The sequence below is a fragment of the Syngnathus acus genome, chromosome 15 (assembly GCF_901709675.1).
Source record: "Syngnathus acus chromosome 15, fSynAcu1.2, whole genome shotgun sequence".
Taxonomy (NCBI): Eukaryota; Metazoa; Chordata; class Actinopteri; order Syngnathiformes; family Syngnathidae; genus Syngnathus; species Syngnathus acus.
Genome location: NC_051100.1, coordinates 8,420,846 through 8,437,018, shown reverse-complemented (window position 1 = coordinate 8,437,018; position 16,173 = coordinate 8,420,846). Strand labels below are relative to the sequence as shown.

The 16,173-nt window shown below is 41.4% G+C and overlaps 1 protein-coding gene across 1 annotated transcript in view; it reads left to right on the top strand.

Moving 5' to 3' along the window:
* Positions 1-16,173, top strand: part of itga9 (integrin, alpha 9) — a 36,161-nt gene that overhangs the window by 9,047 nt on the left and 10,941 nt on the right. The window contains exons 11-17 of the mRNA XM_037271645.1: positions 179-273; positions 1,035-1,125; positions 1,420-1,465; positions 1,543-1,694; positions 2,790-2,950; positions 14,452-14,604; positions 15,290-15,366. Of these exons, the coding sequence (XP_037127540.1) occupies positions 179-273; positions 1,035-1,125; positions 1,420-1,465; positions 1,543-1,694; positions 2,790-2,950; positions 14,452-14,604; positions 15,290-15,366 (775 nt within the window). The remainder of the gene's footprint in view (positions 1-178; positions 274-1,034; positions 1,126-1,419; positions 1,466-1,542; positions 1,695-2,789; positions 2,951-14,451; positions 14,605-15,289; positions 15,367-16,173) is intronic.

Below are 16,173 nucleotides of genomic sequence, written 5' to 3'. Positions count from 1 at the left end.
TTGTTTCCACTCCCTCAGAAGATCGTCCAAATTTGTCTAGCCACTAACAACACTTAATTGTCGATCTACAGTTAGCTGTTTGTGGCCCTAGTGTGTACTGGCCAACCTAACGCACACCCAAGCCTCAATGCTTCACAACCATACAGTCTACCATTGTTGTATTTCAATTCCCCTGCAGACGTAGCCATAGGTGCTCCTAAGGAGGACGACTATGGAGGAGCTGTTTATATCTATCACGGGGATGCCACAGGAATCATCAGCAAATATTCCATGGTGAGACATTGCCATTAATGTGCACCAATGCATGTATAATGTAGGCTATGTGCTGGATTTTAAATAGAAAACATATGGGCACCATGCATGTGTGTCGAATAACTTGAGTTAAAAGAGAACTGTGAAGAGAATGTGGTCTCGGGAATTAATGTTAGTCCTGAAAAGGCTTTAACTGAGCTATGACCATTATAACCCACAATGCACTTCTATGCTGAAAATTACTTGGGTAACCCCACAAGCCATTTTGGATCATGTCGCTTTAGTCGTAATACTGATGTATGGTTACAACATTAATGATGAGAGTGCTGACTGTATTCCAGTAATTTGTAAAAAAAAAAAAAAAAAAGTAGGCTTGTATTTCTGTTTCTGTTCTGTTCATAATCATCTGCTTGAAGGTCTGCTCATGAGAACATTTTATTTGTAATTTCGGTTGGGTATTTAACACAAGATGTCGAGATGTAATATAGTCTAACAGTCAAAAATCTTTACGTGTTTTATCATGATATTATTGAAGTACCGTATGAATGTATTTGATCCGCCACTTGTTTTTTACATATAGTATATAAAAGGCTACTTTGGGGACACTCTTCCGATTTTTGACATGTTTTGCTAATTATTCTTTATTAATGACTGCTCTTTGACTCGACCCCGAATGCTTTTAAATCTGTCACTGTGGGAAAACAAACACAAAGCAGAGTGCAAGTCTCACAGTCTTAATGTTATCTTGAACTTATTTTAATGGGTGCTATCTTGTGTTACAGAAAATATCTGGGCGTAGTGTCAATCCTGGTCTCCAGATGTTTGGTCAGGCAATATCTGGCAATGTAGACATGGACGGTAATGGATACACAGGTAGGGACGAATCAGATGGGATTGAGGTTTGATAGATTTCCCCAACCACCGCATAAAGATCGAATGAAAACCTCAAAAACACAGGGAAAGACCATTAACCATTTCATTTTTCATAGTCACAAGTTTTGGCCCTCATTCTCTTGCAATAGACTCGTGACAGAGGCATTTTGTTGACAGCATTCCTCAATCTGAACCACAATGACTCTCAGTGGTTCTTTGTTTAGCAATTACAGGTGCGTATCGAGTGATGCCACACACCGTATGATCAATCTTTGTGGCATATTCTTGTTGCAGATATCACCATTGGAGCTTTCATGACGGATAGTGTGGTGCTACTAAGGTGAGCAATTATGGTAAAGCAGCAGTGTATTTTTTATTGATTTTATTTATACTAACTCATAATCCCTGTGTTGCAAGGACCCGGCCTGTCATTACAGTGGACGTCTCCATCTTCTTGCCTGTGTCCATCAACATTTCTGTACCTCAGTGCCACGAAGGCCAGAACATAAACTGCTTCAACATCACCGTTTGCATGCGCTTCCATGGAAGACAACTTCCTGGACAAATAGGTGAGGCTGAGAGAACATCAGTAAGTTTCACACACACAGTCCATCTCCATCATATTCCCACAGTGTGTTAACACTTCCAGAAAACGAATGTCCGCTACTTGAAACACTTGAGAGTTTTTGCAGCTTGAGATCAACATTTTTGCACCCTGCCTGCTCTCAATTCAGAGGATAATGTGAAAATAATGTTGAAAGCCAAAAATCCCATTAGGCGTTTGTTGGTGCTATTGCTCAAGTAAAAATCTTACTTTCTGACCTTTTGCTGCTCATTTAAACAGAAGGAATCTTTTAATCATGTTGATTCTGCCAGGACAGGAAGAGAGTCTGTGTGCTTAGTCTTTGCTGAGGGCTTATGGTGGCGTTGAACGCTGAGGTGCTGTCCTGTTCTAGTGTTTGGGTGCGGTCTCTCCCAGCTCCCACCCCCCGGGGAGTAAGAGACGTGTTGCATAATGAGCGCTTGCCGGAATAAAGCCCCTCTGTTTGGTCGTCTGGCAAAGCGCGTGGAAAGTGCAGCGCCATGTGTTTGATGACGTCCACAATGCAACCTTCCGTTGCCTCCTTGAGAGTGAGCTCATGGTGCTCCACTGGATGGAAGAAACAGAGGGGTTCGGTCCTACCTGGGTGTGTTTGTTGCCCCTCCCAGTCTTTTAGCAGTCTAACACCCTGTGAAGCAATTACTACAGACTGAGGTTGATTCATTCACTGTACTGGAGCTTGAATGACAGGAGACGTGTGTGTAGATTTCTCAGAAATGCCAGTAACACTTGACCTCATACTTGTGATTCCTCTTCAAAATGAGAGTAGTTGTTCATTTTCTCCATCACTAAAGCCAGGGGTGGAACCAGCCGGGGTGTAATAAAAACATCGTCTGCTTGACCAGCTGGAGGATTGGTTTCCTTTTTCCAATGTTTTTCATCATCTTCTCACCTTAAACTCAGTTATTACACAAAGTTCTGCTTCATTCATCCCAGAATCAAAATAACTCATTTTATTAGTCACCTCGGAGATGACAATCTCAAAATAAAATCACCACTCTAAATGGCAATCAGATTAATACCCATTGGATTCAATTGACGCTGTGTGTATGATCCGGTTTAGAGCTGCTGTACAACTTGACGGCTGATGTGGACAAGAGACAAAAAAACCTGCCTTCACGGGTCTACTTCATTCAAAGTGGCTCTCAGATCAGCCAGAAAAGCCAGCAGCTCAACCTGGACGTCAACAATGATAAGTGCCAGCACTTCACTGCCTATGTCAAAGTAAGTTTGGACTGTCTGGTTCTTCGTGTTGGCTTGTTTTCTTTCCTGCTAACTCCCTTAAATAGTCTCTCAGTTTGTTTCCCACGACGGAAACACTCAATGTGGCATTAGAACTATTTCCCTCAGAAGTTTGTTTTATCTTCATCTGTTTATTTTGGAGGCCAAGTGCACACTTTTCCAGTTAAAATGTTTACGCTCGGTAATACAAGCGAGCAAAATTCACAATCATGGACGTGCTCTGAGAATATTGGCACCCTCCTTACCAACAGTTGCTGAGGTTAATGTGACAGTCATGCGCTTGGTGAAATCATGCTGTCATAGGGCTCTGTGTTATTAGCCTCAAGTGTACAAGTCTCAGAAAAAGACAGAAACAAAGTTGCCTTTGTCATCACAGTCCCTCTATTGTGTTCCGCTGTGATTAGGTTCTGCAGCAACAGGGAGGGTCCACGTCCTGAGGGCACCGGCCATGCTTCCTTTTCTTATAGACGGAAGCCCATAATGCATGCTTGTAAAATTCATGACCATTTTATTTTTTTACAGAGCACTCTTCGTACTTTTTGTGTGGGAAGCTGTGTTGCCAAGCTTTTACTTGGTGACCTACAGACACAATAGTTTGCATCACACAGCACAGATGAAAAATAGTGATATTTGATGCTTTATCTATGATACTGTTCAACCCATACGTCGGTCACAATGTTGATATTTTGTTCCACTGCTACTTTTCATTTTTTGTATATGTGCTGTATCAACACCGACACATCTATAGGGTGACTGGATGTCGTAGCGAAAGATGAAGTGGTGGGACTCTTTATTCTTTTCCACCATGTGTTTGTCCTAAACTTTAAAGAATCAGCATTAGCAGAGATGATGTCGTTGCCCTTTCGAGGAGTCTTCCTAACCAGTGGAGTCATTTATCTTTCTCACATGTTGTCCCACATCAACCAGTCAGTAGGCCCATTCCCCAGAAGCGGTATGTTAATGGAAAGCATCTGGTTTCCCAGTTGCATCCTTATGGGTGGGTTGGAAGCTTCACCAGGGAGTCTTTGTATACAGTGAACAGGGTCGAGTGCCTCAGCAGGGTGTTGAGACTTGTGTTGCTTTTATGTCAGCCCCACGTCAAAGTTGATTTCTTGAGCTGTGACACGCCAAAGTTGCTAAACATTGACTCTGAGCTAGCAATTGAAAAATATATATTTGCAGCCAGCTAGTACAGATTACCTACCAGTCCTGAATGACCATTTAAATGAAAGAAAAAAAAATTATACAGCGTTAAGGTTGAATTTGTTCAGCAAAATCCAACGGACCGGAACAGACATGCTCAATTTCTACCATTCAAGTGAAAGTCTAGACCAGTAAATCACACTTTGTGAAAACATGTAACATAGCAGCAAGTATGCCGCATGCAGAGGCTCATATTCAGTATTACCTGCTGAAATTATGCAAGTCTTTCATGTTGACCGTTTTCAACATGTTTTCATTGGCATGGACTTGCGGCATACCAGCCATCCAGATGGTCCATGTTTGGTTATTTTCGGCTAAATAAAACCACTCACGTGCTTTTGCCCCTGTTTGGAGGGGAAAAAAAAGATTTTGCACAGTTATGAGTAATTAGGATTTGAATGACCAGAGGTGCTGTGTGCCACTGAGTCACGTTGCCAGGCAAGCCAAATTCTTCATCGTGATTTGTTGCCTTAAATGATTTGGAATAATTGACGTCCTTTTCTGGTGTGGCGAGTTTTCAATGCATTATGCCAAAAGAAACACCTCTTAAAACTTTGGCAGATGTGGACATTGAACTGAAAATGAAAATATATATGCATATCTCTTTTTACTAAAGATACCTGGCGTGTTAGGTGACAACATTCTTAAGACCGCCATGTTATTGTGAACATGAAGTCGGAAACCACATAGAAAGTTAGAAAGAGTGTTTGCCCAAACTGGACAACTTTTGACTAAAACATCATTGTTATGCTTGGTTCCGTGCGCATTCATGCACAAATGTAAATAATGAAACCCTTCAATTCTGAAAATAGAATAGAAGCAAACATGGATTGTAATGTACAATAAACCACGAGGGAGGGTGGAGTAAGGAAGATGATTTGCACTATTATTATTATTATTATTATTATTAGCTGCTCAGTGATGTATTTTTGTGCAAGTTGTTTGAACTTGCCCTATCGCCACAGTGATGCGTTTGTGGTACAGCGGTTTGTATAGTTGTCTTTGAGAACTGGCTCAGTGTGCTCTTCATCTGCAGAATGTTCAGTGGCACAACAGGTGCGGTGTTAATGTGACATTGGTATAAACAGCCTGTCTCACTATAACATAGGTATTATTCACTCTGTCTGTTCATGGAGTCTACATGTCTTGCATTGCTTTGATTCATTTGATTCATAGCTCGTCCGAGTCAACAACCCCTTTTCAACTAAGGCCTTATTAGGTGCTCTGCACTTCTCCTGAACTCCGTCTCTGGTCACGTGTCATGCTTATGGATTGTTTACATCGACTGCAAAGTGTCCATCGTCACACGTGTGTTTTTGTTACAGCGAGTCCATCATAGGTTCATGCATGTGTGCCTTGAAATTACAGCAAGAGCATTTGTGGACATTGACTGGTGTTTTGTAGGTCAGTGGATGCATCTCAGTCTCCAAGGAGGAGTTAAAATAGGCTGCTAAAGCCCTGCTCGAAACAGTTGTCCGTTTAATTTAGCTTGTAAGTGTCTTGCTTGCTACACCCCAACACGTGCACTTTGCCCTGGCCTATATTCCAGTGCCCCACTAACATTTGCCTGGCACCATTGCAATGCTGTAGTTTGTGGAACTTGTCTTTTGCGTCCGGTCACGGGGAAAATACGATATCACCATTGTTTCCTTTGGTTACAGGCGTATGTTAAACTCCATTGATATGCTTATTCTCACCACCTTGACTTACTGTTGCTTTGTAATTAACAGTGCTATATCATGAAAATGATAGGCCTTCGTCAAGAAATGGCTGAAGACAATTTTACTTTCAATATGTTCAGATTTCCAAACCATTTTTCCAAAGGAAAATAGAAAATAACATCTATTATCAGCGCACACTGTTGCAATCACAAAACCCTTATTTACAGTGTAGACTTTTGAATTATTAACTGCCACACAATTGTTGACTAGTAATAATAGTAAAGTATAAGATAATACCTATGGCGACATCACCTCATTTTTGTATATTTGCATATCTTTCTATGGTCTTCTTTTAAAACTACTTTTGAGGCGGATTTTGGGAATAGCTGTCGCACAAATTCAACAAAAAGGCTGCATATAAACTCAAAGATTCTGACTCCTGTATTCTGAATTGTAAATTAGAGGGGTTACTTCCACTGTAGTCAGTTTTAAGTCTTGTTTTTCTATTGTGGAACAAAAGCGCCATTCAGATGTTAAAATTGAAAAGTGTATCAGTCGCTATTTACAGTATACACTGGTTCTTTTGTAGTTGCCATCTTTTTAAATTAACCAAATAAATGGATGCTTTGAAATCCTATAATCCACTCCTTTTAAGTGAGTGTTCAAATGTTCCATGTCATTGGCACCTAGCAGCTTTCTCTTGACAGACAAACAGGAAACCCTGGCGAGAGAAAAGCAAACCAGCAGTTCCTGTAACAACCTCCCAAAGAGTCCCCCATGTGGATCACGTCTCAAAGACGGCATCGCTTGGCACGTGGGAGCCCTGAGCCGGGCCTGCTGTCACACTGCCTGCTTTGTTTGCCGCTTTGCAGACAAAATACAGACTCACCCGAAACGTGCAGTTCCCTTGATGCCGCCCCCTTGGTTTCATTTACCGAGAGAGCTGATACAGTGAAAGTACGTAGCGGGAAGGTAATCATATCCAGCTGTCTTCTGTCACACACGGCTGCACGTCAAGCATCGTGTCTAAAGAATATAATTAAACTGTGCTGTAGCAATATCGAAAGTGGAAAACGTCAATGGCTAATACTTGGTGCTTTGTCCTGAAATTCCGGCTGTTTATATCACAAGGTTATAAAGATGAATTATTCCAGTTAAATTTAGCATAGACTAATATTTCTGCCAGGATTTCCCTACATGGTCGTGCCAGAGGGAATGTGAAACAGTTCTTCTTCAGCCTTGTTTTGGGAGTGCACAACCAGCAGATTTTTTTTTCCTCTTGCAGTAAAACGTCTGACGTTCTTATAAATGTGCAATCGAGTCATTAATGAGGTGTCGTTTCTACCGTGGATCGTTATACCGAGTCTGGTCATGCCATCGTAAATTCATCGCCAAATCTGACTGACTGAAAGTTGCGCCGATTGGCTGACTTTGTTGACTTTGGCAGCTGGGCAAAATGGTTCTGCAGGATTTTGGCTGTCTGCTTACCACACGATGCCACCGCAAGGAAACATTATGGGTGGCCAAGTCTGGCCACAATGAGGGGGATTCTCTCGCCATGTTTCCTCAACTTCCACGGCAAAGGAAACACAAGTAAAGAGAGCACAACCCTGTTATCCTATAGAGTGGGGGGCGGGCTGCCATTACTTCATCACTTGGAGACATGGCCGTGACCGTGTTGTCATTTCCCACTTCTCTTTTTTAATGCTTATTATTGTAGATATCAACATCACCCTCTGCTTCCTGCATTAAAAGCCAGCGTCTGCAGAAACGTAAACATAAAAATGTATACGTGAGATATCTGTTTATATCCAGCATAGAGAGCTCTTGAAGGATGTTTAGCACCATCACGTTTGTGTGTTGTAGCTTTATTGGGGTTGGGCCCATAAATAATGTCTCCAATGACAACAGTAAAGCAGAGTGGCCAAAGGCGTTTGCGCTGAGTGACGAAATCAGCTCCAGGAAGCATCTGGAGCCTTCTTCCATCACCAGGATGGAACGGTCTCAAACACAAACACTGCACTTTTTAAACTGCCCCTCCCTGTAGCTTTCTTTTGCATTTAGCACTTTAAGGTAACTTTCCCAAAGATTCAATCATCACACTCGAGTTGTTTTAATACGGAACTATTCGTATCCGGCTAGTTTTAACTGGTTGCATGAGTGTGGAGATAATGATCTTCTTGTTTATAGATTAAATTTAATCACCATGTTGGAGGAAGTTAATTTCTCAAAGTGAGGAAGTCTTTAGAGGGATCCTTTTGTAAACAACAACAGAATTTTGGCTCGCTGAGTGAATTATTTAACAATGAAACTGCCTGCCTGCATGCTAATGAAAATGTTTATTTGGACACAATTAGTTACCTTTTTTATGAGCTCTTTGCTGCAGTGGTGACCGGACTCTTTGATTACCCGTTGTTAGGAACTGTTTCCTTAAAAGGATCTCATCTGTACTCTGGTCTTTTGTTTAGTTTAGTTTGTTGCACGTGACTCTACAGTGCACTCATCGCCAATGTTTCTGTGTAGAAGTGAAGGGTTAATGATGATGATGATAATGATGATTACAATAATAAGTTGGGTTAAGAATTTGTGGAATGTCAAAGCTAGAAGAGTAAACCTTTTGACCAGCCCACCTCTTGGTTCTGCTACTGTGCTGCTTCGGGGTCATTTCCAGAATTCAATCCGGTGATCCTGAAAATAGAACAGAAGCATAGGCCTGATCAAAAATGTAGGAGGGTTGAATGAGAAAGCCGTGAGAAAATCACATCTGTGTATTTATAGGCGATTGGCAGTCCTTCACATGCATTTGGTACATAACACAACTGTGGTAGCTGGCACTGAATCAAGTAGCTGTTGATAGAATGTTGTAAAAATAACAACGCAGATGATTTTGGTATGTTTGACCAGTAGCCTAAGCTCATTTCATCTGCCTATTTCAAGCTGGAACTTCAGGCACCTAGCTCTCCTCTTTTATGAAACCCAGCTGTGGTTTCACTATCCAAGGGTCAAATTTTGAATGCCTTCTTTATGATGCATTCGAGGCTATAAAAGTTGAACATAATTTGGATTTGTGATATTTGATGATGTACATGTAATCCGTTTGCCAAAGTGTAAATGTTAGGTTTAGCGCCTTATCTGCACCCAGCAGGTTTTTGTTGACTCAGCTTTGCCAAAACATTGCATGCAAAGAAAAAAAAGTTGCGTTCCAGTCGTGGACTTTAAATTGCAAATTTCAAGCACTTTTGCAAATTATTAATACGCATGCCTGATCTTGTGTAACAGCTTCCTGCATGACAGTCCAGATGGTTTCCGTCAGTTAAGTGATGGTCAGGAGGAAATATGTATTTGCTCATAGGATGTGTTTCAACACTGCCACACGCTGTATTTTGCAAGATCAAGATTTGCCTTTTCATGGATAGTTGCAACCAAATAAGGTTCTAAATTAAACAAAAGCAAAGCTGAACTTGTTTTTTCTGATTTGTGGGTAGTGTAAAGGAGAACTGCACAAATAATTCAAATAAAGTAAAAAGCATTCAGAGACTACATAGCTCCACAAAAAAAATTGACGCAGCGATAACTGTGGATCAATTAAAAAAATGACACAAGTGAATAAAACGTGTTCTCTTAAACATGACTAGTTGATTTAATAATACATTGCAGTAAGTAAACAACGTGAGTACTGCAAAGGGAACAGTGTGCACTGACCTCTTCAATGCTCAGTTTGTTTGGATTGTGTCATGTTCACTATGTTGTGATAGACAGCAGGTTTTGGAGGTTATCGGGTTAATGCCTGAAGCTGGACAAACATCTCTGCCTACCACGGCCACTCATATCAGACAGGCCGAATGTTTGATCGTGTGTTGGATGTTTGTTGAAGTTTTTCAAAACATACATCTGGTGTTAGCTGGACTTTCCAATGGCTCTCAAGCTTCCAAAGTCCAAGTGCATGTTTTTTTGGCTTGTAAGCTTTTTTTTGTAATCAGGCTTGCAATTACAAACGGCGTTGTGCGATTTTAGAAGCCCTTGAATCTTGCAAAGGTTAAGTTTAGGAAAAGTAGGAAGCTGTTTTGGTCAAACTCATGCATATGTATTTGCAGAATCTGTCAGAATAAGAACAGCTTGAATGAAACCCAGCCAGTCGCTCTGTCCTTGACTCTGACACAACAGGCCAACGGTTGCATGCAGGTGGCTGCTCTTTGCTTTGACGTGTATGTCAATTCATACCGACTGCAGAATGTACTGGCACAAAATGAAACGCATCAACAAGAACTCATGACTTCACTTGACCTATCCACCAATAACTACATTTGAGTGGTGACTCAAGTGCTCGTGGAATAAGCAAGTACTGTAATGGAATGCATTTTGATCAGACATTTTCTGGTGAGGTAACTTACATGCATGTATTTTCTGTTCCCATCGGGCCTTTGTGGGGGAGTGGTTCACATGTTGGCAGGAAATCGAATCTCTGACTTGCCCTGTGATTGACTGGTGACCAATCCTACTAAGTCTGATGTGTTCCTTTAGCTCGTGCTGGGACCCTGAACAGAATAAATAGTGTCGATGAATGAATGATATGTTTATGGAGTGTTTTGGGGCAGGAGAACTTTCCATTTTTGGGAGTTTATCATTGCAGTGTGACATTTTTAAATGGTGACATTTGATCATATTTGAGTGCTTGACTTTTTCCGATGAATTTTCACAAGAGCAACTTGGCCGGTTAAAAAACACACCTACAGAGCTCCATGAGCTGAGAATCGTTTCCCCGAGACATCGCTTCCCGTTACCACTTTAGTCCAGTCCAGACTTCTCACGTCTTCAAGCAGGATTGTGGTTCTTGTGGAGCACACCACTTCTCTTCACATTTCTGGACATTGTGCCATAGTACAGTATAGGCTGGAATTTTTTCTTGCAAGTAATACATGTCTCATTATACACACATCTCACGCTAAGGTTGGACAGGCTGGATTCATTCATCACTTAACTCAAAAGCTTTTTCCATTCGGTCTCAGATTCCCTGGCGTTCAGCCCTCCAATGAAAAAGCCTCAAGCTGCAAGTCATCCAAACGTCTATTGTCCTAATAAGGAGTGTAGGGTTTGTGTGTGTTTCCCTCGCAAGTTAATAAAACTTCCCATGAGCAGGATCCAACCGTATGCTTTTGAGGGTTTGGCTGAGAGAGGAGCCCTTGTGCATTTCAGGCAAGCGTGAGGCGTTTAAAGATCAGAGCCTCTTACAGCCTGACGTCACTCTTCCCAATGAACCACTGTGGTGGAGCTAAACTCCGACCCAAAGGGGGTGCCGGGTTATGAGGGGGGGGGGCACGCTTGGTTTGTTACCCTTATGCCGATCAGATTAACGTGAGTATCCGAGCTTCTCGAGAAATACCAAGGTGGAGTTTTGCAATAAGCCTCATTCACTGAAGTCTTTTGAGTGCAAACATACATTCTGTTTATGCGATTGTAGAGTGAGCACATACCAAATACGCTGGCTCTGTGTGTGAACATAAACACCAAGCGTTGGCTCCAACTCTGTTCCAGAGTGAGGTGGTGGTGTCGATAAAGCTCTGTGCCACAGCTGTTTTCTTTCATAACACAACGAAGGGCAAACCTCCTGCAATTTCATGAATACATATATGGAAAGGAAGAGCACTTACAAGAAAAACACAACTGTAGTAACATGTACATTTGTCATATTATATTTGAGAGCTTACGGTTGCCAAAGCAGAGTTGGAAAGAAAATAGTTCCTGCTGGGTTGCACACAGTGTGACTGGAAGCATTAACAAGTCAGTGATGAGATGGGGACAGAGGATTACAGTCACCATGCAGTAATTCTGACATTTTTATATCGTATACACACAACAGTGTAGGAAATAGAAATGTTTAATACTCATCTAGTTGTCTAGGTTATTCAAATTGCTCAACATTTGGAGTAATTTATGTCCGTTTGATTTTGTTGCGGTACTCCCTCGAGTAGATGTCAAAAGTCAGCAGTGCCGCTGGCTCTGCTCAACGAGCGATTCTTCGTCAAGCAATAGAAGTGTCTCGCTTTCTCTCATGTCATGTTGGCATGCTGCTGTGTTAGCCAGGGATTAAACGGTCATCCTATTGACTGAGGTCAAGTACCATGTCACAGGAGTTGTCAGATGACCCGGCAACAAAATACCCCCTAAAAATTCCGACACGCTACACTTCCTGTACTAAGATGTTGGAGAATACGTCACATATCATTGTGTCACTACTGAAGCGAATGGGCGGCAGGGGTTCTTCTGTTAAGACAGTCATGATTTGAGTCCGATACAAATTGATGAAGGAATCTTAATGTATTGCTAATCTTCTTGACTATTGTTGAAGTGATCTTGAGCAAAGCATCACACCCATGATCAGCATAATAACCTCGTGAAAAATAAAGTCATATGAGATCAAGATGAGCTGTAGCCTTTCAGTGTGACATCTTTCTTAAAAGTGACTTCTTTTATTCCCCTTTTTTTTTTTTTTCCATTTCAAATTATTTTATTAAAGCAGTCTTAAAAGAAGCATCACATTCCCGGAAATGCTGTCATCTGACCCTTGAGGAGTCTTTTGATGTAAGAAAGGCCCCTCACAAGCTTTCTGTTGTCCACTGTTTAGCGTCAAACAGTTGTTGAGTGTATTTCCATCAACTCAGCCTGTAGTTAACACTATCCGAGTTGCCTTTTTAGCTGGTGCTCAAGAATGCTTGTATGTGATGTCGGCACAACATCGGGAGGTGTTTGTGCCAGGGGTGTGGTGGCAATTGTGAGCATTGATCAAGGGATAAGTGAAATTCAGAAGACTTGTTAGTAGACAGATTCCAGCTCGTAAGCCTGCTCAGTTAACAGTCGGCCGTCTTGTCAAGATGTCTGTATCTAATGAATGTTCTGTTCAAAAGAGATGTGGAAATCCCTTCACAGCATAGTCGTTTAATAGAATAATTATGCCTATTTAGTGGTCCAAAAAGTCACTCCTTCAGCCTGCAACATTACAAGTCATCATGCCCCATTCCTCGCTAAAGCCATGTGGCTTATGAAAACGTGAGATAAGCAGAGGGACTTTCAGGGCTCCACACCCGAGCAATGAACTCCCAGGGGGTTCCGTTCACACAGGGGCCATTAGAAGCATGCTGGTTTAATGGCTACTGAGGGTGGAGACAAGTCTGCCGCCATTTCTCATGGCTCCAACACTGGTCATGTTACCACCCTCCAATTGAACAGCAGCAAAACCCAACACAACACAATCTCTGTCCAATGCGGCATGAATCTCAGCTGGCCCACTGATGGATTGAAGTCTGACCTCTGTCTCTGGCCAGCTGCTTTATTAATATTGATCAGTAGCATAAGTAGAGTAAGTGACATATAATGACTTTTGGTCCTCAGGTGTCCAACTGAGTAACCGAAGGGAACCCATCCCTAATGGCTCGATCTACATGTTTCCACTTTTGAATCATAGTTCTGCTGAAAATGAGTGTTGGAAACCAAATTGTATGATGTCAGCCGCGTTTTCACTGTATGTACAGTATCATAGTAATCAAGGCTCCTCAAATCATTCTACAAAGCCCTTTTTTTGCACTAGCAACTCACTGTTGTCGGCAACCAAATAATAAAGTGATATCATCTCAAGGCGGGCTCTTTATCTGCGTGCTACACCGCTTCCCAAAGCAGACCCAAATCTGTTTCTGTCTGTTCATGTCCTGCTCTAATGAGTGCTGTTTCCTGCTATTACTCTCTCACTGCTGATGAGCTGGGTGGGTTCACCACTCGTGATGCTCAGCATGTTCAAAAAGCCCAGACTGGCTGTGTGCCTGTGTGAGTAAAGAGGATGGGTGGGTGGTCAATGGAAAATCTTGTGAAAGTGGGCAAAATTGAGTGTGTGATGCCCGGAAACTGGGTGTTTTCATTGTGGATTTTGGCTCATTGTCGTTAGATTACTGATGAAGCCTCTGCGTGGTTGTACTGTTGACTTTGAGACAGTCTGACCTGACCCACTCTCTATATATAATGGACAAAGGAGATGAAAAGAGTTTTTTTCCCAGATGATTCTGTCATCTAATGAAGATATGAGAGTTGATCAGATGTTGCTCTATTTTCCATGTCTCAACATGTTTCCAAAGCCCATGCCAAAACAAACTGTTCTCCCGTGGTCTCTGATTAAGGATATTTCTCATAGGCACAACCATCAGGTTAAAAAAATGCTGCACGTGTTCAGAATAATTACACCGAACGTCATCATCAGCGGCTTCGCTTGCGTTACTTTCAGTAGATTGTCTTGATGAATTGAGTAAATCAGACAATAATAGCAATTGAGATGATCTTGTTTTGCAGGAATTCACTGCAGTCATTGATTGAAAACCGGATTGTATTTCATTTGTGTGTCATCAGTCTGTCCGTCTGCAAAATGTTTCATTTCCGTGGATGTTGGATTACTCATGATTTGTCATTTTGTTTTTTGTTTTAAAATAATTATACAATTAAAATTCCAAACTGTTGTGGATCCCTTATTGTTCAATAAGAAAACAATTATTCCTTACTTGACCATGAAGAGGCCAATTGGTTCTTATGGTAGAGCAGAATTCACGGTAATTTTCCTTTTTCTTTTTTTTTTTTAAACAGAAGGATGTGAAGGACGTATTCACAGCCATCACGTTTGAGGTGGCATACAGCCTTGGGAAGCATGTACTAAGTGGACACCAGGACCGAGACTTGCCGGCTCTCACCCCTGTGCTTCGGTGGAGAAAAGGAAACAAGATCGCAGTGAGGAATGAGGTATTAGACAATAAAACATGGCCATGAGCCAAGTCTTGTTGTGGCTTCTCCAAGCTGATTTGCAATGATGCAGTGCATTTATTTTGTGGCCAAAGCCAATTATTCTGGTTTCAACCAAATTACAAACTGTTCCAACATCAAAGCTATACTAACTGAGCATGATGACGGACGTATCAGCAGGCAAATCATCAAAGTGTGGTGTTGACTTGACTGCTGCCAGCAGAGGCGCTGTTGCTTCAGCCACTTAATAAAAAACATCATCTCAGAATTTCAGCCGTACAAATTCAGAAATTCAGATCTACATTGGTGGTTACCAGCTTGTTATTATCTGTGTAAGATTTTCTTAATTCAAAAGACAGATTCATCTAATTTCACTTCACCAACTCTAACCTGGTCCACATGCTTCCAAGACGGGCGGCACTTCTTGAAAAGGAAGGATTTATGTCTTTCAGCACCCACAAAATCAATTTATCTATAATGAATCAATAATGTAGCATTAAAGAAGCTTCTGACCTGCTGCTCTTAAAGTCTCTCAGTATGAATCAACCTGATCATAGAAAGACTGATGAAAAAGTTCAATATAATAACCAAGACCTTCCCATTGCTGGCAGTCCGACATCAGTGCAACACTGCCCCCTAGATTGAGTTGAGGAAGCCTTTGTGAACTTTTGTGTTTCTTCTTCAGACTTGGTTTGAGAAGAACTGCCTCTCCGACGACTGTGCTGCGGACCTGCGTCTCCATGGGAAGCTGTTGCTCTCTGGGTAAAAACAAAGCTACTACCTCATTGTTCTGATTAAGTCGGTTTTGGGCCTTTTTGCGAAGAGGAGACATCGGCCTTGTGGGTGTGGGTCCATGACGCATGCTTGGAGGATATCCATATGTTTTTCCATGCACAGGGTGTTCCCTCTCTTTTTATGGCGTATTACTCTATGAATACTCACTGACAGTCTTGCTGGTTTATTTTTTTAAATTTTTATTTTAAAGTACAGTTCAATGAAGCAACCCTGCCTCAATAGCATACGCTTGTAGAAAGACAGAGAACTTTTGCTACCTTCTCTTCAGATGTTCTTTTTTTGTCATTTATATTATTTATGGAGCTGTGGAAATTTTATTCGAATGCTCAGGCAGATGTTTTCTTACTTTCATCCTCCCTCTTTTACATTAGTGAAAACCACCTGTTGGCATGCAAGAAGATTAGACACCTCCATAAAATGTTGGATTCATTTTACTATTGTGCGACTTGGGTCAAGCAATGTGTGTATTATATTTTGTGGTCCAAAAATTGGCATTAAATCAACTATATTAAGTTAGGACATTAGGTACACATGTGCAGTCTAATAATATCCAATACAACAGATGAATAAAAAGAAAATCCTAATTATTTCCTAAAACTGCCTCTCTGGCCAGAGCTTGATTATTGTTGAGGTTGTTTTTGTTTTGTTGAGTTTTTTTAGGAACAGCATCATATAGCATCAAAACCGATCAAATACATAATAATCTTCATAAAAGCCAAAATTCTATAACTTGTATTAGCTGTCAGTAGTCTTTAAGATCATCGAACGTTGTGG